General features: G+C 37.3%; 1 protein-coding gene across 1 annotated transcript in view; it reads left to right on the top strand.

Moving 5' to 3' along the window:
* CNBD1 (cyclic nucleotide binding domain containing 1) overlaps positions 1-24,332 on the top strand; it is a 593,156-nt gene that overhangs the window by 45,489 nt on the left and 523,335 nt on the right. Inside the window, 1 exon segment of the mRNA XM_036742093.1 lies at positions 709-822. Coding sequence (XP_036597988.1) covers positions 709-822 — 114 coding nt within the window.

The raw sequence follows: 24,332 nt of genomic DNA, 5'->3' as shown, positions 1-24,332 counted from the left end.
AAACCAGGTCTTCCTGATTTTGAGGCTAGACTTATCCACTATGCCAAACAACTACTTTTAATTTATGCAAGTTAACGTAACTTAATAGACTAAAGAATAATTTTTTTTTTCCAGAAGGTTCTCATTACAATGCATAAGCGTGGCCTGGGAACTGGAGGGAGGTACTTGAGGTGCTTCTACAGCCTTCCTCCTTTAAGTCAATGAGTTTAAGAGGTTAGCTTACTATTACTTTGGAAGGCCATGCCCTGAATAGATTGAGATGTAAAAAAATTTAAAAGTGGAGGCAGAGTAAGGGAAATGTGATAACAACAAATACTAGGCAAATATGTTTCAGGCAGAGTAGTGGTGGGAGCAGGGAAGAATGTTGTCAAAGAGGGGCTACAATAAGGATGGGGGTCCAAATGGGGTACTTCAGTAAGGGAGAGGTACTTTGAACAGATTGGAGAGGGCTCTACTGGCCTAATGAATCAGTGTTTTATTATGTCAAGTGTTTATGGAATTAATGAGACATATCAATACATAGCTCCAGATATGTTTATTTTTGGCTAAAAGAGTCACATGAATGTGTTTAAAGCTCTGCTGGAAGCTCAGGAACCTTTGAATGTGATGACTTCTTTCTTCTCCCCTTTGCCCCTCACTCTAATGTTGATGATTCTAAAGCATGAATTTGAATTCTCTATAATGAAGGTGTATTTTCTAATTCTTTAGAAAAGGTGCTCAGAGCACCAAAGAAGCACATGAAAACTTCATGAAACATTACAAAAAAATATTTCAGAAAGAAAAGAGGATCTTGCCCTACATCCCAACACCTCCAGCCAAAATGTAAGTAGTATGATTTCTAAAAGATAGATCACTTTATATACTTGGGTGTAAAGGCTGAAAGTAACAGGCAAGTTTTTCCTGTTGTACATCAGCTGACAAAGATTGGTAACTAGTGCTAACTTCATTCTCAGTTTGTTCAGTGAAAACGTCTGTTTGTTGCTCAGTAATGCATTGGTCCAATCTTTTTGCAAAATGATCATTTCCACTTACTAGCGTTTTGTGATGTACAGGAACAGAAGGTTATTAAAGCAATCTTGAGGGTTCATCTCCACTCGACATACCTGTATTACTATTAGTGGTAATGATGGTATTTATTGGTGGAGAATATTTTGAAATGTATAAGTCATTTGAGAGTGAATCATTGAAACAGAGGAGAGATAAAAGATTTGGGGACATAACCTTGCTCAACTCATGCATCGAGGCAGAAAATCCTAGACAAAGGTGTGTCTGTTGTTTTGAAAGCTAAAAAGGATAAAGTACTTTAAACTGAATAAAAATAAAAAAAAATCATAAAGAACCAGCTTATTTTGTCAATAGGAGACCTAGAATTTTATGGAAACTTTTCTTGGCTAGTCTTCTAATTCAGTATGACCTTGGGAAAGTCACATTTTGAGTCTCTCTTTTTTAAATCTATAAAAGTTGTTGTTCAGTAGTTTTTCAGTCATGATTGAGTCTTTATGACCCTATTTGAGGATTTCTTGATACGGATACTGGAGTGGTTTGCCATTTCCTTCTCCATCTCATTTTACAGATGAGGAAACTGAGGCAAACAAGGTTAAATGACTTGCCCAGGGTCACACAGCTACTAAGTATCTGAGGTCAGATTTGAACTCAGGAAAATGAGTCTCCCTGACTCCAGGCCCCGCACTGCTATCCCTTGTGCTACCTAGTTGCCCAAAACTGTAAAAGACAGGAGGTCATAGTAGATAGAGTCAGAAAGATCTAATTTCAAATTCTGTTTCTGACACATACTAACTGAGTGACCATGGGCACACCTCTTAAGCTCTCACTTCCTCAGGCAGCTCTATAAGTCTATGAGAGGCAATGTGCTATAGTGGATAGAGACCGGAGACTGGAAGAATTAAGTTGAAATCCTATCTTTAGCTAAGCAAGTTCCTTAACCTCTCTAGGTCTTGGTTTCCTCCTCTATAAAATGAGAGGGTTGACTTTGATGACCTTTAAGGAAACTTTTAATTCTAAACCTGTGAAGTTAAAGATGAGTTCCTGATCTACCTTGTTGAAGGTAGGAAATTTCCCCCACTGACAAAATTGCAGTTGTGAACAAAAACACAGTGAAAAACAAACACGAATGTGGTATCTTGGATAATTTTGAAGATTACTTTTAGCTTTGAAATTCTATAATTATTTAGTTCATCATTTTTCTTGATGCGTTATTTTACTGTAGTCCAACCTCTGAACAAAAAAGTGGCAATTATGATATAGGAAAAAAGGAAGCCTATCTTTGTTGCTGACAATGACATTCAAATGAATCTGATTTGGAGAAGGATATTAATTCTTTGAGTAGTAGCAATACAGGAAATGGTACCTTAATGATATGTAGAAGCCAAAGGATTTGGAAGAAGTTAATGAACTGTTTATTCTCTGTTGGTAGGCATAAATAGACCCATGGGTAGAATTGTTTTTTTTTTTAAATGAATATTTTAATGCCCTGAATTGTATATCAGCTACATCATGTCTTCTAAGATCAGCTTTCCTTTTTCAAAGAGCACATAATTGAGACAATCAATCAATTGACAACTACTTATTGAGTGCCTACTATATGCCAAGAACAGTGCTTGAATATGAAATAAAAAGACAAAAAAAAAACAAAATCTATGTCTTTAAGGGAGGGAAGAAAGAGAGGGAATAAGCACTTATTAAGTGCCTACTATGTGTGCTAAGCCCTTTATGTTCTATCAGAGGAGAAAAATCTACATACATACTTACATACGTATATGTGTGTATATATGTATATCTCCATACATACACATAAATATTAGATCATTTTAAAAAAATTGGGATGGGAGGGGGCACTGGCATCTGAAGGAAACTTCAAAGGCCTCCTTTAAAAGCTGGACCACATCCACAATATACACCCCATCAATCAATAAACATTTATTAAGGCATTGTGCTAAGCCCTGGGGATACAAAAAGAGGCAAAAGATAGTTCCTTCCCTCAAGGAATTTACAATCTAATGGGGGAAAAACAATGCAAACATATATATATATATATATATATATATATATATATATATATATATATATATATATATATGAGAGAGAGAGAGAGAGAGAGAGAGAGAGAGAGAGAGAGAGAGAGAGATAAAACAAGCTATATACAAGGATAAAAAGGAAATGAAGGAACTGGAATTAAGAGAGGGTGGGGAAGACTTCCTGGAGAAAGTGGGATTTTAGTTGGGACTTAAAGGAAGCCAAGGAAATCATTAGTAAAAGCAGAAAAGGGAAAGTGTTCTAGGCATGGAGAATAAGCAGAGAATGCTGGAAGCTGAGAGATAACTGTGTCTTGTTTATGGAAGACCCAGGAAGCCAGTGTCATTTGATTGAAGAGTAAGTGTTGGAGATCAAGACATAAGAAGACTGGGAAAGTAGGAGGGGACTAGGTTATGAAAGGCTCTGAATGTCAAAGAGAACATTTTGTATTCACTCTTGGAGGCAATAAGAAGCCCCTGGAGTTTATTGAGTAGATGGCAGGGTGATATGATTGGACCTGCCTTTTAGGAAAATCATTTTAGTGGCGGAAGATAGATTGGAGTGGGGAGAGACTTGAGGCAGGCAGAGCCACCAACAGGTCATAGTAATATTCCAGGCATGAGGTAATGAGTGCTTATAATGCAGTGGTGGCAGTGTCAGGGGAGAGAAGGGGAATTTTAGAAGATATCTTGCAAAAGGGAAGTTGGCAGGCCTTGGCAATAGCTTGGATATGGTGGGGGGCAGGAAGATAGTGAGGAAATTAGGATGACTTGTAATTTGGCAGCCTGAGAGACTGAAAGGATGGTGTTGCCCTCTATGGTAGTAAGAAAGGTACTAGTGTGTAAATTAATTCAATGCGAAGTCATACTTGGAAGTTATATGGGATTCCATGCCATCTTGGGGAGGGAGGAGGGAAGGGAGGGAAGAAAATATGGAACTCAAAATTATGTAGAACTATGTGTTGTAAACTAAAAATGAAAAAATAAAAAAAATGAAGGACAAAAAGTAAAAGAAAGGTGGTGGCGGTGGGGAACAGTATAGGAGGAAGGACAATGAGTTTTGTTTTGGACATTTTTGAGTTTAAGACTGAGTTTTTAGGACCTGAGTTTGAGATTAGACATCTGTCTAATGGACATCCAGTTTGAGATGTCTGAAAGGCATTTGGAGATTCAAGATTGGAGGTCAGCAGAGAGACTGGGGCAGGATAGGTAGATTTAAGAATCATCAGCATAGGTGGTAATTAAACCTTTGGGAGCTGATGAGATCACCAAATGAAATAGTATAGAAGAAGAAGAGAAGAGGGCTCAGGGAAGAACCCTGAAGGATACCTTTAGTTAGAGGGCATGATCTGGAAGAGGATTCAGCAAAGGAGACAAAAAAGGAGTGGCCAGATAGGTAGGAAGAAAGAAAGAAGAAGTGACTAAAGCCTATTGCTCCTAGCCTTTGGCCTATAACACCTACCCCACCAAAGAGATTGCACCTACTACTACTGCTATTGCTAGCAAACTCCTACCACCTTTTAGTCTCCTTGTACCTGTATTCTTTAGTCATGGACTACCTGAGTAAACAATCCATAATCTCTACCTTCCATTCTTTCATTCCTTCCCCCTTAACCCTACCCCATCCATGTCTTCTTCTTATCCCCATCTTATTAATAAGGAATTTGGGACATGGGGAATTTATATACATTTACCTGGGTCATATGATTAGTAAATGTAAGAGCTAGGTAACTTGATCTCAGATTTGGCAACCCTAAGCTTATTTATTTAGTTAGTTTTTTTACCCTATGCCATGTGGTATTCTATGAAAGCCATGGAAATAGATGAGATTGTGAAGGGAGAGAGTGTAGAAAGAAGAGAACAGAGCTCAAGAACAGGTTTGTGGAGGAAAATACTTAAGAGTGGATTGAATACAATAAAAGAAGCCAGCTAAAGAGACACAGAAGGTTTGTTCAGAAAGGTAGGTGGTGAATCAGAATAGGATGGTGTTAAAGCAACTAAGGAAAGAGGAAGTAGGTGGCCAATTTTGTCATGTTATAGAAGAACATGTTAAAAAGGACAATGACAGACAAAAGTAATTAACAAGTATTTGTCAAGTACCTACTATGAGCCAAGAACTGTGCTAAGTACTAGGGATATAAAAAAAGGCAAAAAAGTCCCTTCTGTCAAGTAACTTCCTTCATGGAGGAGACAACATGCAAGCAACTCTATACAAACGAGACATATGCAAGATAATTTGGAGCTAATTTCAGAAAGAAGACACTAAAACTAAAAAAGGACTGGGAAAGACTTCTTAAGAAAGAGGGGCATTAGCTGAGGGTTAAAAAAGAGCCAGGGAAGCTATGGGGTGGAGATAAAGAAGAAGAGATACAGGCAGGGCGTACAGCCATTAAAAATGCCCATGAGTCAGGAGATGGAGTGTTGGATGCAAAGAATGGTAAGAAAGCCAGTGTCATTGGATGGTGGAGTACAGGGAGAGGAAATAAGGTATAAGAAGACTGGAGAGATAGGAAGGGACTAGGTAATGAAGATCTTTATGAGTCACTGAATTTATTAGGAAGGTCATTGGCAACCTTGGAGAGTGCAGTTTCAATAAGAGTTGGGGAAAGAAACCATTTGATGGGATAGTATAGTCAAAATAATTTTTTGTTTGTTTGAGAATAAGGGAGACCTGAACTTGTTTGTAAACAATAAATAGGAGCTGTTAGGGAGGGAAAGATTGAAATTGAGGGAGAAGGAGTCATTATCACATAGGAAAGGATTCATCAGCTTGGAGAAAAGGAATGTGAGTGAAGGGATACTTTCAAACCTACTATTTTTCCCCCATCCTTTTCACATTGTATTCAAAGCACTCAGTTGACCAAGGTGGACATCAGCCAGATAGCACAAATAGTGATGGTGGGTGCAAAGTTTTATTTCCTGCAGACAGGAACATGGGTACACAGAAGTGTATTTATTAGGATGAAGTTCCATCAAACTGTTTGTGCCCTATGGGGTAAACTATATTATGGGATGTGATCTATATGTAAACATATAAGCCATTCTGCCTTTTGTTCTGAGACAGAGATAGGGAATGAACCTGTGGTTTCATTTGTAGTGAACTTCCTGGCAAGGTTAACTCACTCTAGTAATGCAGGTTGACATCTTTTCTGCAACTTAATGTTTTAGTTGCTGAGAGCATTGAGAAGCCATGGGACCTGCCCAGGGTCACATAGCCAGTGTATATCAGACATAGAGTTTGAACCCAGGTCTTCCTGGCTTTGAGGTTAGCTTTCTGTCTCCTATGTCTCATTACCCCACTTTGATCTTAAAGTGTGATAAAATAGTTTGAGGGTTTCTGTGTTGTTATCTTAGTCTCGAAAAATAGGAATTTCTATTTTTGTGTTGATATATTCCATTTGCTGATTAATGAACTTTAAGTCCTTCACGGAATATTGCAAAACTAAATAATTTCCCTAGGTGTGCAGTCTTGTTGGATGGTTTTTTCCCTAAAAGAAAATGGGAAAAAGAAGCTTAAAGAACTTTATTTGATGCATATTGGAAGTTAATTTGTAATTTTGTACATACTTCAGCATCTAAACTGGAAAAGCTAATTTCTATCCCACTTTATCTCCATCATCATCATCATCATCATCATCATCATCATCATCATCACTGATATTTATATAGCACTTTAAGCTTTACAAAGTGCTTTACATATATTCTCTCATTGAGTCCTCACAGAAGAGTCTTACAAGGCAGACGCTGTTCTTGCCCCCCCCTTTTCTAGATACAGAAACTGAGGCTGAGATCAGTTTAAGTGATTTTCCTAGGGTCATACAGAGGGTAAATAATCTGGTGCAGGATTTTATAAAAGCTTTAGGTCTTCCTGACTTCCAACCCAGAACCCTCTGTCACTTAGCTGTCGCATTTCCTCTTAAAAGAGGAAGAGCAGCATGGCATATAGCATTCCTGAGCTTCAGCTCTCTAGTGTTTTGCCTTTGAGTACTCACCCTAGTCTACAGTTAATAAAGCTTCATGATGCTTAGGAGTTGATGATCCATTGAGTGGACAGATAGCATTAACTCTGATGATGGGAGACAGGCAGAGCTGGCTCTTCTGGTCTATGACAGGAACGTAGACTCCTTCTGGCTCACTGGTTCTCCACATCTCTTTCTGTCTCTCTGTCTCTATCTTTCTCTCTTTTTCACACAGTAATGGACAGAACTAAGGATTATACTTCTTAGGATGACTCTTTACAAAATTATGCAGCAAGGACCACAAGTGCAGAAAGACTTTAGAGAAGGTAGTGATCAGAGGGTTACACCTACCTTCTACCAGGGGTGGGTGGGACTAGCCAGACCTGGAATGGCTGGGGTCTTGGAGACCAAATACATCTACATGGAGTGAATAGACAACCAGAGGAGATGCCATTAGCTGTCAATAAGAGGAAGTTCAAGAGGGCATAAGGTAGTAGAAAAGAGCACTAGATTTGGAGTCAAAGGCCACCTTGGTTCAAATACTCTCTCTCTCTCTCTCTCTCTCTCTCTCTCTCTCTCTCTCTCTCTGTCTCTGTTTATTTGGGTGACCTTGGTCTTCATCTTCTTGGGGCCTCAGTTTCCTCATCTATAAAATGATGAATTTGGATTAGATGGTCTCTAAGGTTTTAAATCCTATGATTTCCTAGGGAAAAGGGCAAATCGATGGGCAATGAGTGTCACGGCTGTGTCAGTAGTCTGTAGAACTAGAGATCAGGAATATGACTCAATTCCATTAAAGGGGCTTCAGGAAGAGGTGTCAGTAGAAAACCTTAGTCTCAGAAGAGGTAGGGGTACTCAGTAAGGAGCCAAGGTAAAGACATGGGGCACAAGACAGTAATCCAATTATTTGACCTTGGATACAAGGTCAGGGCGTGGTCTCAAGGAACAAAGCAAAAATCCACTTATAAGTGAGACAGATGGAGGGGGGTATTAATAGCTAGGATACTCTGATGATGTCCCATTGGCCTTCATCTCTTTAAATTCCCTTTGTTCAGAGCAGGAGCAGGGATGACCCTATAGATGAGGGTTAAAATGTTCTGACTTTCAAATCTAGGACCAAAGGATGAAATAAAAGAAAGAGTTTAGGTTGACTCAACCAGTTGATAATTATTTATTAAATAGCTACTATGTGTCAAGTACTAAGGAGAGAAAGACCCAAAATGAAATGTTTTCTGCCCTCAAGAAGCTTACTTTTTACCCAAGATTTCTAGCTTAGAAGATTGGAGGAATGGCATTATCATTGATAGAGAAATATTAGATTGGTGAGGAAAGATGATAAGTTTTGTTTGGTTATTTTGAGTTTAAAGAGACTGTGGGATATCTAAATGAAGCTGCTTTGTAGGGAGATCAAAGTATAGGACAAAAATATTAAATATAAAAATAGGTTTCATAGCCTCAAATCCTAACTTTTCTATTTTGTTTTGTGTTATAGGAATAATAATTTAATACATCTGGGTAAATGCCCTTTCTCAGTGTAGTGATGCTTTGTACCAGCAGAATGAAAGAAAAACTGAATTTCACGTATTTTATTAATTGGAGACCTGCCAAGTTTCTCTCAGAGGGCCACAGATTGGTCAGGGGGTACAAAAGTTGTGAGCTGGTAAATGTATTGAATTATATAGCTGGGAAATGTATTGAATTATATGCAAGGATGATTGAAAGTCACTAGAATTTTTTGTTTGTTTTTGTTTAGTTGTAAAATGCAAAGAATACTCACCTATTCTTAAACTGTGCTGAGCTCCTTAGAGAGTCTAAAATCTTATTAAATACAGTAAATCATCTTATAAGACACTGAGGAATTTGTGCCAATCCTTTGATTCAGCTATGCTGGCCATTGTACAGGCTAAGTCTGAAAACTGGAGTACATTATTCAAGTTAGGAGAGGTATACTTCCCATACCCTTCCAGAGCTGCATAAAAGGTGGTGGGACCAAGGAAAAGTTGGGGGTCATAAGTTTAGGGTTTGGGCTATCAGAGAGAACTGGAGACTGTCATCTTTATGGGAAAGTTTGTTTTTTCTCCACCACCCCCTGCCCCCATCTTCCTTTCTATTAAGATACTAAAAAAAGAGAGGGGAGTTGTTTATATTTTATGACCCCATAGTGTTTTCTGTAACGAGGCACCTCTGAATTCAAAGCACTCGACTGAGACCGTGTTTTATTTTATCAGTTTGTGTTTCCTGGGTGGTCTTTTCCACTTCATATTTTTAGCTTTGTAATTTCATATTTCTCAGGTATTGGTTACTCAGTTGCTGTCAGTATTGGCGGGGTAGGGGGAGTTATAAATTAATTTCCCCAGACTATTGTGCTTTAGCACCTTGCTATTTTGTCAGGCTTCCCTTATGGGAAATGATTTTATCATCAAATTCCATAGCACCTCTAAGATGCCTTACATTCTGCCCTTTGTACCAAACGATGACTCACAACTTAGTAACTCTGCCACAATGTATGCTATCCATTTCCTGCCCACAGGTGTAAAATCTATTGTAAAAGACCAGCAAGAAAAGAAAGGACATAGGTGTATTCAACAAGGCCATGACGTGATTGAACCCAGGAGCAGGAGAGACATTTGAAGCCAGGAACATATTTAATTGGGGTGAAAACTGCAGTATTAGAGTGACTAGTGCTAAATTTAAGGGTTTTTGTTTTTTACCCCAAACAAATGTCGACGGGAATATCCAGGTACTAATGTGCAAGCAACAACTGAATTCCAGTTATTATTACCTTTGGATTTGATGACAGTATGATCAGTTTCTGAAAGTTTTGATTGTAAAACAGATTCATCAGCAGAAAGATTAGGGATTGTTTGAAGAATCGACAAGTTTACATCAGCTCTGGGAAATGTATTTTTCAGCTTTCAATATGAAAGCAATATAAGGTTAAAACTGAGTAGAGAGTAAACAAAAGTCATTTGGGCATTGAACCTTGAGTAATTTTTGTTTCTGATTTGAATCTTGAGGAAGATTCCTAAGGCAGAAATTTATGGACAAACTAAGTAAATTATTAGTTCTGATAGTGCTGTAAAAAATCATGTGATTTAGCATAACCACCATTAAAATCAATGAAAACTCAAACTGATTGATTTGTCACCCCTTATCAGTCAGAGTTATGGTACCCTATGAAAGAAGCTATTTTTTAAGAGCTGAAATGACTATAAAAGGTACACATAATAAGCTCAAACTGATTTCTACATTCTTTAAAATTCTCTACTTCATAAAGTTGGTACTATTTCACCTAAGGTGAGCAGGTGAAAGAGAAAAAAAAATAAGAGACCACAAGAATTGATCAGCTTAAATTTAACACTTAAAGGCATGTAAAACATGATAGTAAATGAGAGAATTATTTGATCCAAATCTGCACATATACAAGCCAATAGGAAGTTAGTAGTAATGCTGTGAACATAAATAATTAAAATAAACATCAAGTCCTAAGATGAATGAACAATGCTTTCACAATTGTGGAAAATATCAGGAGGTAGGAAATGTTTTGACATTTTCTGCTGTAACAAACCTTCCTATCAATTTTTTGTCTCTGTTTTTGTCTTAGTGAGATTCAGATATGAAAAATGTTAAAATTAAATCCCCACAAAATACTAACACATTCTTGTCAGAGTATACTGACATATATATATGTATATATATATATATATACATATATGTATGTATATACATATATAATATTGAGTAAATATAAAAATGTAGTCTATATGAAATACATTTCCCCCAATTCTTACATATTGGCGGTAAAGCCACTGAAATATTATAATTATTGGATATTAATTTATTAATTAGATATTAGGATATTAGATCATACCTCCCATTGGAAGAATACAAGCTTAAAAGTAACTGGACATGAATACCTATTTATAGACTGGAACTGAGGCCTTGAGTTGAAAGCAGATAGCTAACACCAACTAGAGTGTTGAGTTGGAATAGAATATTTAAACAGTAGAAGTATCCCCTTAAACAGGAATCTTATGTTCTTATAGGTTAAAGTTGGTCCACATGAAATATCTAATATTCAAGGGAACCGCAAGCTGTAGGGCTCATATAGATCATTAATTATGAATCCCCCACAAGTAGTTGGACAATCTTGTCAGTTTTCTTTTACAAAAAGAAACAATTTGGTAGGAGATGATTTCATGACAGTATGACCTCTTCTTTGTGGAAATTTAATTTATTAAATATTTTTTTAATGTAGTCAGGGTGTACAGAGGTAGGGCTTCTTGGCAGTAAATCCAGCTTCTGGGCTAAGAATTCACTATTCCACAAAAACTGCTGGGAAAATTGGAAAATGGTATGGCAGAAACTGGACATAGACCAGTATCTTAAAGTGTATAGCAAAATAAAGTCAAAATGTGTTCATGATTTAGGAATAAAGGCTGATACTATAAGAAATTTGGGAGAGCAGGAAATAGTTTACCTATCAGATCTATGGGAAAGGGAAGAATTCATGACCCAACAAGAGATAGAGAGCATTACAAAATGCAAAATGGATAATTTTGATTATGTTAAACTGAAAAGTTTTTGTATAAACAAAGCCAATGTAACAAAGATTAGGAGGGAAGCAGAAAATTGGGAGAAAATCTTTACAACCAATGTCTCTGATAAAGGCCTCATCTCTAAAATATACAGGGAACTGAGACAAATTTATAGGAACAAAAGCCACTCCTCAATTGAGAAATGGTCAAAGGATATGAACAGGCAGTTTTCAGAGGAAGAAATTAAAGATATCTATGGGCATATGAAAAAATGCTCTAAATCACTATTGATTAGAGAAATGCAAATCAAAACAACTCTTAGGTACCACATCTCTCCTGTGAGATTGGCTAACATGACAAAAAGGGAAAATGATAAATGCTGGAGAGGATGTGGGAAAATTGGAACATTAATACATTGTTGGTGGAGTGGTGAACAGATCAAGCCATTTTGGAGAGCAATTTGGAACTATGCCCAAAGGGCTATAAAAATGTGCATACCCTTTGACCCAGCAATAACCACTCCTAGGGCTATATTCCAAAGAGATCACACAAGTAGGAAAAGGACCTGTTTGTACAAAAATATTTATAGCAGCTCTTTTTGTGGTGGCAAAGAATTGGAAATCAAGGAGATGCCCATCAATTGGGGAATGGCTGAACAAGTTGTGGTATATGAATGTAATGGAATACTATTGTGCTATAAGAAACGGGGATGATACGGACTTCATAATAACCTGGAAAGACCTACATGACATGATGCTGAGTGAGAGGAGTAGAACCAGGAGAACATGGTACACAACCACAGACTTATTGTTTCTGTGATGACTAACTTTGATAGACTTGGCTCTCCTCAGCAATACAAGGCTCAAAGGCAGCTCCAAAGGACTCATGATGGAAAAAGCTAGCTACATTCAGAGAAATAACTGTGGAGTCTGAATGCAGACTGAGGCAAACTATTTGCTTTCTCTTTTTTTTCCCTCTTCTTTTTTGGTTTTGTTTCTTCTCTCTCATGATTCATTTCATTGGTCATAATTCTTCTTTGCAACTTGACTATTGTGTAAATAAGTTTAATGTGCAGGTGTATGTAGAATCTGTATCGGACTGCATGCTGTTTTGGGGGAGAGGGGGAGGGGAAGGAAGGAAAGAAAATTTGAAACTCAAGAACATGTAGAACTGAGTGTTGTAAACTAAAAATAAAAAAAAAATCTAATTAAAAAATGAGATAGAAAGTCAATCTCATTGTTTTCATGGATCCTTTCAACAAATCACAGACCTTGAGTGCAGCATGTATCTTTTTTTTTCAGAAAGGAATAAAAAATTAAACCATCTAAGTAGGACGTCTCCTGTTTTTAAGTTGAAAGATATAGACCATTCTTCCATTTAAAAAATATTGATATCTAATTATTTGAATTGATGACTATACAGATGTATGTCCCTAGATTTGATTTACCCATGTTGTTCAATTACGTAACATTGGTAGACCATGCATAACAGGGAATTCAGACGTTACTTTGTCAAAATGTCATATATAAACTATAATAGAGTTCCAAGAAATGACTTTTATCTTAGAAAACTTGATTTTAATTAGACACAGGATAGGATAAAGAAAGAAAAAGTTTGGTATCAAGCTGACTAAATTCTCTGGTTCATGACCTCATCCTCTAAGATCACAGTCTTGTAAAATGACCTTCTCTTTGTCTTAATACTGAGTCATGCAAATGGACCTTCGAAAAAATATACATGTGATCATCTTGTCACAGTCCCTACAACCTCACCTGTGTGTGACCACCCTATCATAGTCCCTACAACAAGAGTCTTCCCAAGTATAGAGTACAGCACGTTTGTTAGGGAGATGTCTCTTTGACCTTAATCAACACAGTATCTGTGGTTAGTAGCCCATCTCAGAAGACATGACAAGGTAGTAAAAATCTATTCCATTTAAAGAATTTGCATGTGAAATTTGAGCATTGAAATGAAGGCTAATAGGGCTTTCTTTAGAAATACTTGAGTTTGTCAGTGGCCTTCCTAAAATATGTACAAAGTGAATATAATACTACTGATGTGGTCTACCATGGGAAGAGTACAAGATTAGAATTTTTTTTTTTTATTCTGGACACTATGCCCCACCCTTGATAGAGCCTTGTTAGCTTTATGCATCCTTTATCACACTGTTACTGTTAACTCATTAGCTCCAGATCTCTTCATTTATACAAATTGTTATCTAATCAAGCCTCATCCAGCCTGACTTTGTACAGCTGATTTTTAAAAATTTAAGTATACGATTTTATTTTCATCTGTATTAAATTTTGTTATATTAAATTCATGCAATTGTTTTCACTCATCAAGATCTTGATTTCTAATTGACATCTTTCATTTTAGTTTTTCTCCTCAGTTTCATGTTATCTGCAAATTTGATAAGTATGCTATTAATGGTAAAAATGTGGCCAAGAAGATATCATTATGATACTCTCTACTAGAGACCTTTCTCTACATTGAGAAAAGACTCTGTTAATGACTTTCCCTTGTCTCAGATCACTAAATTCTGACCTTAACTCTCCAATACTTTAATTCATACTTTTCAATATTATTCAAGAGGATAATGTGAAAAACTATTAATTGAATTGCTAAAGCCCAAGTACTTATTGTTGATGCCATTCCCTAAGTGTATCAATTTAGTAATCTTGCCTAAATATGAAAAATAAACTAAAAATATTAACAATAATAACAACCTATGTAATAGGTAAAATGGAAATTTGCCACCCTATCTGACCATTTCTATTCCATTGAAACAGATGAGAAGAATGATGATGATATTGATGATGATGATGACTGTAACACCCTGTTAAAATAATTATTTTAAGCCTGGGGCTAGCCTTCAGTTTCCAAATTCTGTATCTTTCCACTTCAGGGCACTACAGTGAACTCATAATGGGCAGCATGGGATACTTAATATTTTCGTGGGATATTTTAAATTTTTGAGGGAAACTCAATTGTACTCTCGCTGGACACAGTTGGAACTCCTCACTTTTGCTAGGTCATGGTTTGAATATTGGATCAGGTTGTATTATGCTACATTCCTTTGGATTATGTTATTAAATTTTTATCATATGTATGTAGATATATACTAATATATATGCACACATTCATGCATATATACATACATATATGCATATTTAGCAAATAGTACATAGAAATTAATGTGGAACAGGAAAATGAGGGCGGCAGTTTCCAATTTGATTCCAGAGTTTGTGAAAGTGTGCAACAACTAATAGGTACACACATACCATTGATAATTATAGTCATTGAAGAATGAAATAAACTTTTTTCTTTTAATTTACGTGTATTTTTTTTAAAACAGTTACTAAATTGTTAGGATATAAACACTTATTAAGTTGTTTGGACCTATGTGCTAAATAAAGAAAGTATCAGGTATTTTTTTCAACCTCAGGTTGCTATGAAAAAATTCCTGAGTCCAGTGCCATGGATGAAGAAAATGGGAACCTCTGGAGGGAATGATAAAATAGCCCTTAAGTCCCATTTTGTTGTTGTTGTTAACTTTAAGGAGTTTATTTTAGATGAAAAGTTCCAAGTTTAGTGACAATTGGTCTGAGCTCTCAGTATAATGTCTAATAATTACATATATATCTATTTTTAGTTAGTCATTGGCATCTTTGTTGTTGGAGCAAAATTCAATTTACTGAAAATATTTGGGCAACAAAATGGCAGATTATATTATAATGAAGAAAGGTTGAGGGGAAAGGTAACTTTTTCTTGGGACTTCTTTTAACCATGATCCTCCTTTCTGAGATGCCTGTAGAGCCAACAACTATCTTTTATCTCTGCAATAGTCTACCCTTTGCTTCATGCTTGCTCCAACTTCTCAGACCAGATGTTCTGAATCTTTTTTCCCTTAAATTCTGAGATAGTGTCTTCCTTTTGTACCAATTTTAAATCGCAATGTTTTTGATTGACTCAAGGAGGGAGGGTTACAGACCTTGTTCACATTCAGTTCTGATCATTTGAGTCAGTCCCCAAATGGTTTCTTCTAGTCAAGCACCACAACCAAAAGGGGTGGTTTCAACCTTATCCTTAAATAACAACAGTAATAATAATAATACATAAAAATGATATATTAGCTAAGGAGCAAAAAGGGCATGCCAAAAGGTGTAAAGAGCAACTTATTATTGATTTAGGAATTGTTGAACAAACTAACAAAAATAATTTTGTGACCTGATTATAAAAAAGCCTTTGACTCAGTTCCATACTCAAAGCTTACTCACATATGACAAATATATGGCATTTATCTTTATATCTATTAGGTATATATTTAGATCTATACATATAGTTGGGTCTATAGAGAGAATACTAGAGTGTTTTGATAACCACATGCAAAACTGTTTTCTACTTAAAATAGGCCACCAACACAATAATGTCAAGAGTAATTGATAGAAAACATGATATTTTTTCAGGGAGAGAGTTAAAAGTTCATTATAATTCTGCCTAGTCTTAAATTGATTATTGTCTCTCCTAAAGAGGACAAGGATAACTAGCAAATTACAGGAGTCAAACAGAACTCTCTTTTTAACCATGTGATTTACATGAATGGAATCAAGCTATGTAGCTACATTGAAAAAACACATTAAACAGCTCCTTAATCTCATGGAATCTTTCTACAGTGACATCAAATTGTCATTTGTACTAGAAAAACAGAAAATTCGTAATGTATTCCAAGGAAAGATAGAATTTGAATGCTTTAAACTTGAATCCAGGGGTCACATTGAACCAGTAAATGAAAGTGATGATACTTATGATATCATCTGCTTCGTCTACTCCAGACAAAACACATTGAGTGTGACAATGAAAAGTAAAAACTTGTGGCTGACTATGTTAAGAGAATTACTAGTACTTGGAAATCAAAGCTTAATGTTAAGAAAGTATTGAAAGTAATTAGCACCTAGGTAATTGCAGTTTTAATGTAAAGTCTTGGAAACGTAAAATGGACCAAAACATGGCACATAGCACGATACTTCTTCTTGTCCGCGTTTACTGGAATTTAGATGTTCTGTTCCTTTACATCTCTCTTTCTCTCCCTCTCACTTCTCCCCACTCCCCGAGTACCACCCCCCCACCCCTTAGGTACAAGGTGGGAACATATGACTAATTAGAAGTTTGTCCATAAAGGATCTGTAGGATTTAGTAGACTTCAAACACAGAATGAGTTAATGATACGGCAACTAAAACAACTCATTCAAATTTAGGTTTATGTAAAAGAAGCATGGCACAAAGGACTATCTCAGAGGTAATAGTCGCATTAGACTCTGCCCAGATGAAGCGTTGTGCTTAGTTCTGGGTGACATATTTTTGGAAATCTGTCAAGTTAAAATTAAAATTAAGTTAAAATACATTACAATAAAAAAGTTAGAATATATTTAGGGGAAGTAAGAAGAATGAGGGTCAGTTGAAGGAACTAAGAATTTTTTCTATTATTAATTTTTTAAAAATTTTTATTCTTATTTTCAGTTCCAAATTCTCTCCCTCCATCCAGCCTCTCTGCCACCATGTAGAACTCAAGAAATAAGATATGTGTTTGTAACAACAATGCTACTTGGCACTACTGTGGCTGTGTAAGACCAATAACACCACCATAGAGGAGGGCTGCTAGCACAGATTCTTTGATCTGCTTTTCTAAGGAAAGCACCTTTAAAGGGGTTTACAATCTCACTTTAATCAAACATGCATACATTATTCACTTAGTTCAGGGGGAAAAAGTCAGCACCGTGAACTTCAGAGCAAATACAAACAGAAATTACAAAAGGAGAAAATATAAACAGGGCAAATAACACAAATCAACAACCAAAATGACTGAACAACAAAAAATTATTAGTAACTTGTAGAATTTTTCCCTATGACTATTGATAGCTTTCTTTCTCTGAAAAGTACCTGTTCATATCCTTTGACAATTTATTGATTGGGGAATGGCTCTTATTTTTATCAATTTGACTCAGTTCCCCAAACATACTATTTGAGAAATGAAGCCTTTATTAGAGAAACTTGATACAGAATTTTATTTCCCAGAACTGGGAGATTCTAGCCTGGTAGTAACATGATAGTTGTCTTTACATTTTGTAAAGGATGTTTTCTGTAAAGGTGATTAAATTTGTCTTCTTGTCCAAGGAGGGCAGAGTTAGAAGTAGTGGATGAACATTACAGAAAGAAAGATCTTAATTCAGCATAGGGTAAACATTTTATAAAAATCAGAGAGATTCAAAAGTGGACTGCATTGTTGCAAATGGTAGTGGATTCTCCTCATTAGAGGTCTTCAGGTAAAAGCAGGATGTGTAGGTAGTAAAGGAGATTATCACTCAGATATGGGTTGAACTATACAGCCACTGAGGTCTCCTGACATTCTGACATTCTTTGCGTTTATGCCACTTTTAATTGTGTCAATGTGCCAATCCATTCCCATTTTAAGCTATCTCTCCTAGAGACTTTTCTAGTATGCTCAGGTGTTAGAGATTAGTAATTAACATTAGCATGCTAATTTCTCAGCTAAGGATTCTGCCTGGGCTCCTTAAGCAATCACTAGACGAGATCAGCAAATACATAGAAATCCTGACCAGAATATTCAAACAACTCTCACTCACCACTTCCACCTCTTCTGTTTAATAAGTCTGTTAGCAATGCTGCTGGCTCCTAACTGAAGGCAGCCCTTTAAAAGGTCTTGAGGAAGGCTAATTGATGGAACAAACTTTCTTCTGGGGAAGAGATGGATTAAAGAATACAGGTAACAGGATTAGCCTTGTCAAGGAGGAGGACTGTTTCTGCCCTTGAGATTGAAAGGGTTGAAGATGCGTAGAAGGAACACAAATATTTTGAGTTATAGATGAGGGAAGTAGGAGAGCTCATGCCTAACAGCCTAGTGTTGGTGACATCTGTCAAAACTGAGTAATCATGGGAAAATAATACTTTTACAGGTGAAAATGAACTAGTCCACCCCCTTTATTTATTTTTTGAAATGTCTAATAGGCAATTGGTGATGTGGGACTGAAATTTGACTGGGGAGAGAACAGGGCTGGATAAATAAATGTAAGTCATTTGTATAGACATGATAATTAAACCCATGGGAAGTGATGGGATTACCAAGAGAGAATGCAGAGAGGGAAGAGGGCCTAGGAGAGAATCTTGAACAATCCCAGTAAAGGGGTGTAATAAGGATGATGAGCCAGCAAAGGCAGAGAAAGAGCACACAAACAGGAAAGAGGAGAACCAGGAAGGGATAGTATCATGAAAATGCAGCAGAGGTTGAAGGGAGAAGGACAAGCATTCATTAAACACCTACTATGTGCCAGGTCCTGAGCCCAATGCTTTACAAATAATCACTCATTTGACCCTTACAATAATCCTGTGAAGTAGGTGTAATTATATACTCATTTTACAGCTGAGGAAAATGAGACAGACAGATATTAAATGACTTTTCCAAGGTCACATGACTAGAAAGTATCTGAGGCTGGGATTTGAACTCAGGTTTTCCTTACTCTTAGCTCAGCTCTCTATGTACTACACCACTTAGCTGCATCCTGTTGGGGTTCAGAGGGATGAGGACTGGGAAAAGGCTATCAGATCTGGCAATTAAAACATCATTGATAACCAGATTCAGTTGAAGTCAGAAATCAGATTGCAAAGGTTTGAGGAGTGAGTGAGAGAAGTGAAGACAATGAGTTTAGATAACTTTTCCAGGAGTTTGGCTGAAAGAGTGAGGAAAGCTAGAAAAATATCTTGAGAAATTGGTAAAGTCTAATGAAGGTTCATTAAGCATAGAGGAAACTTGGGCATAATTGAAGGCATGAGGGAAGGAACTTGTGGCTTGTGAGAGGGTGAAGATTTGAGAGTGAGTATGTGACTGAGGTTGCAGTCTGCTTGAGAAAAATGGGAATAGATGAGATCAAGTGCACATGTAACCAGGAGGTGGCCTGGCCAAGGGGGAAAAAAAAACTACCACCATCAGAGAATGGGGGATGGTTTCATGGTGTTTTAAAATGAAAATGGGAGAAGGAGGTCCTCAAATAGCCACAATTTTCTTGGTAAAATAAGCCATTTCCTTCAACTGAGAAGCCTTTAGGGGAAAGGTGTGAGGGTTTTTTTTAAATAAAGTTTATTTTTCATTTTCAATATTCACTTCCATAAGTTTTAAATTTCCCCCCCTTCTTCCCTTCTCCCTCCCCAAGATGGCATGCAATCTGATACAGGCTTTACATATATACCTATTAAATATATTTTCACATTAGTCATGTTGTATAGAAGAATTAGAACGAATGTGGGTAACCACAACAAAGAAAAACATAAAACAAAACAACAAAAAATAGTCTGCTTTGATCTGCATTCGGACTTCATATTTCTTTTCCTGGATGTGGATGGCATTTTCCATCATGAGTCTTTTGGAATTGTTTTAGGTCCTTGCATCTCTGAGAAGAGCTAAGTCTATCAAAGTCAGTCATTGCACACTGTGGCTGTTACTGTGTACAATGTTCTCCTGGTTCTGCTCAAAGTGTGGGAGGTTTGAGGAGGAAAGAGAAGATTTGGAATCACTGCATTGGAGGATGACATAAATCATCAATTACGGATAAATAAAAAGATTGCCTTTCTGCAATGAGAGCCCAGTTGAAGTTGGATAACATGAAAGCATAATGTATCCAAGTGAATCCAGTTTTGTTCAGCAGTGCAGAGTATGGGCACAGAAAGCAGATGGTTGAAGTCATTTGGGCTAAGGATGGCAAGCAATAAGCAGCAATCAAAGGAGGGATTCAAAGAGGTCCAGAATGAATAGGAGTTTTCTCACTTAGGAACTGGGATTCTGGAGGGCACAATGGGAAGGGGGTGTTTAGAGCATGTTTTGGCAGAATTAGAGTGGGATATACAGAGAGTTGGATTGAGGAGGCTGAGCAGGAGAGAATGTGAGTTGAGATTAGTGGCTAGTTTGCTCCTACATGTGGTTGGTAATTGAGTCATGAAGGAATAAACAGAGAAACCAGAGGTGGGAGATTGTTTGCCATAGTGGTAGTAGCGAGTGGCAAATGAGAATATGGTAAAACTCATAGTTTCCAATGGGTATGGCAGAGGATGCTCACCAAGCTGTAGATCTGGGTTGCTTTAAGCAATATGGAACAAAGTACAGATTATTGCATTAGAAGTCAGGAAGACCTGGGATAAAATTCTGACTCTGACACTTAGTTGCTGCGTGGCTATGGACCAGTCACAACCCTCTTTGAACTGTAGTTTATTCATCTATAAAATGAAGATAATAAAAATAACAATACCTATGATAATAATACTACATGTAGTACTAGCCTGCCTCGCAAGGGGCCATTCTGAGACTTAACTGAGATAACGTTGGTAAATTTTTAAATTTCAAAGAGCCATATTGGTCATTATTTTTTGGTCATCTAGTCTGTAGCATTTATGAAGGATTTACTATGTGTCTGATACTGTGCTAAATTCTGGGGGACACAAAGAAAGGCAAAACATGGTCCCTGCTCTCAACAAGGTCACATTCAAAGGGAAGAGATAACTTGTTAAAAGCTATGTATGTACATTTACATTTATGTGTATAATGTAAAATGTACAATTACAAGGACAATGTAAATGGGACAAATTGGGAGGTAATTTCAGAGGCAAGGTATTAGCAGAGCAGATTAGAGGTAGGAAGGGGGCCTGGAAAGGCCTCTTGAAGAAGGTGAGATTTACACTGAGTCTTGAAAAAGTCAGAAGGCAGGGGTGAGGAGGGAGAGAATTCTAGGCATGACAGTGATCCAATGAAAAGGCATGGAATTGGAGATGGAACAAAGAAACCATTTTTTGCTGGATCTTAGAATATGTAGAAGGTATAAAGCATAAGGAGACTAGAAAAATAGGAAGGGTACAAATTATGAAGGGCTTATCAATTCTGGTAACAAATGACCAAAGAGTCATAGAGGTTTTGCAACCACTGTTAGCTCCAAAATTACCAAAGAGCCCACACAGATTAAAAGCCAAAAGCTTTCTTTATTGTGTTGGAAGAGGGAAACTAGACACATATACCAGGGTCTTCTTTATTTAATAGGAGACCCAAGGCAGTGGGGCTAAACCTTGATTTATGTATTTCTGGCTAGACAAAGAATCCAACGGTGTAGGGTAGCAACAGTGGTGAGGCAGAACAGCAACAGTGAAGCAAGGTTGTCTAGCGACAGAACATTCATTCATAGCAGGGCTTCACGTCTGTTATACCTGTTGGTGCTTGCCCAAGCTCAGGGACCATCAGTTCTATGATTTGGTTGCAGCAGAGTTCATCAGGTGAGTGCAAAGGATTGTTGTTATGTCAAGCTCAGGGCACAGCTTGCTTGCTGGACCTTAGCTCTGGAAAACAGTGTCTCCTAATAGTAAAAAGAGAGGAGTAAAAAGAGAAGGGTGGTCTTGGTATGGGGATCCTGACAGACTTTAAAAGCCAAACAGAGAATTTCATACTTTATCCTGAAGGTAATAGGAAGCCACTGGAGTTTACTGAATAAGGAGCTTTTGTGGACAAATCAACACTTTAGGATGATGACTTTGATAGCTGAGTGGAGGATGGACTGCAATGGGGAGAGTATACACATACACACACACACACACACACACACACACACACACACACGTATATCTGACATGTGATGGTAAAAATGACAAAACTCAGCAACAGATTGATTATATGGGGTTGGAAGTGGAAGTTAGAAATTAAGGATGACAGAGATTGTGAACCTGGGGTGACTGGCAGTGTAGTGATTCCCTTGACTAAGTAATAGGAAATTTAGGAAGAGGCTTAGGTAAGAGAAGAGTTTGTTTTGGACATGTTGAAGTTGATGTCTATGGGGCATCTAGATCAAGACATCCAATAGGCATTTGGTGATGTGTGATTGTAGTTTAGTAGAGATACTAAGACTGGATATGTAGATCTGGAATCATCTGTGCAGAGATGATAATTGAACTCAAGTGAGCTGCTGATGAGATTTCCAAGTAAGACTGTATAAAGGCAGGAGAGATGAGGCCCAGGACAGAGCCTTGAAGGACAAGATTCATCACAAGAGACTGAGAATGAATGGTCAAAAAATAAGAGGAGACCCAGGACAGAGTAGAGCAGTTTTATGACAACTTAGAAAGCAAGAAGTAGCCAGAAGAAGAGGATGATAAGTGTCAAAGCCTGCAGAGAGGTCAAGAATGTAAGAATTGAGAAAAGACCATTAGATTTGGCAATCAAGAGATCAGGGATAACTTTGGAGAGAGTAGTTTGAGTTGAATGATTAGGTTGAAAATCAGACTGCAGAGGGTTTAGAAGTGAGAAGAGAGGACGTGGAGGCATGGCTTTCTTGTTTAGCCATGAAAGTGGGGAGATATGGATAGCAGCTAGTGGGGTTGACTGGGTTAAGTGAGGGATTTTTAAGGATGGGGGAGATATGGGTATTCTTGTAGGCAGCCAGGAGATAGGAAGAAATTGAAGAGTAGTAAGAGGGTGGGAAAACTATAGGAAAATCTGATAAAGACTATGAGATGGAATAGTATCAAGGTTGCACATAGAAAGATTAGCCTTGGCAAGGAGAAGGGTTACTTCTTCATTTTAGATGGGAGGGAAGAAGATAATTTGGCAAGATATTTGAATAATGTGAAATGAGCAGGGGAGAAGAGAGAACTCATGGCAAATAGCCTGGGAATTGAGGGGTGAAGGGATTGGAGGTTATGGAGAGGATGAAAAACGGGGGTAGAGGTCATAAGACAGAGGCAAATATGGAATGGCAAATGATTATAAGGAAGCAGTGCAGTGGATAAAGTGCCAGGCCTGGAGTCAGGAAGACTCCTCTTCCTGAGTTCAAATCTGGCCTCAGACGCTTACTAACTGTGTGACCCTGGGCAAGTCACTTAACCCCCTTTGCCTTAGTTTCCTCATCTGTAAAATGAGCTGGAGAAGGAAATGGCAAGCCCCAAAAGGGATCATGAAGAGTTGGACATTACTGAAAAACAACTAAACAATGACAAAAAAGTTTAAATCCTAGAGGAATTTTGGAGTTCATATAGATGGAAGAGGAATACGTGGGTGATGGCAAAATCAAGAATGTAATCACCTCTGTGTATAGCTGAGGTGGAATGGAGGACTATATCATAGGAACTGAATAGATTAAGGAATTTGGAATATTGGATACTTGAGAGAGTATCAATATATATGTTGCAATCCCCTAGTGCGAGGGCTGAGGTTGAATAGGAGAGAAAGCATGTCCACCAAGTTTTGAGCTCATCAAGTCTATTCATCAGCATGACTTTAGAGAATATATGTGACTTTCTCTCTTCAACCTTATCACACTTTTTGAAAATCACAAGACTCTTTCTTTGCATGACAGGGGAAGACATTCAGCAGAAATGGGGAATACTGCTTACTTTTTTCTAACTTAGAAATATTTTTTTTCTTTTTTTGTATCGCAAGATGTGACAGAATTCCAATGTTTGTCAAGAATTTATAACAGAGTTTGCTTTTAACTCAGTTTCGGCTTTTAATCTCTTTGGCAAAGCTTGATACTAGTTCAGCAGTATTTAGCTCAGTACATGCCAAAGCCAAGATGCCAGTGAATGTCCTGGGGGGAGGAATTGCCCCAAGGTTCACTTGCTTTGTTTAGCCCTGGAGATAATCAAGCTCAGCAATTCAGTCTTTGATGGTGTCACTTGTTAGTTGACTTAAAGGGACTGGATTTAATTTGCTTTCTCACTAGTCACTGAGCAGATTTCAATTTCCATAACATGGAGCTTCAGAA

The sequence above is a fragment of the Trichosurus vulpecula genome, chromosome 1, assembly GCF_011100635.1.
Source record: "Trichosurus vulpecula isolate mTriVul1 chromosome 1, mTriVul1.pri, whole genome shotgun sequence".
NCBI lineage: Eukaryota > Metazoa > Chordata > Mammalia > Diprotodontia > Phalangeridae > Trichosurus > Trichosurus vulpecula.
This window is presented reverse-complemented; position numbering and strand designations above follow the sequence as displayed.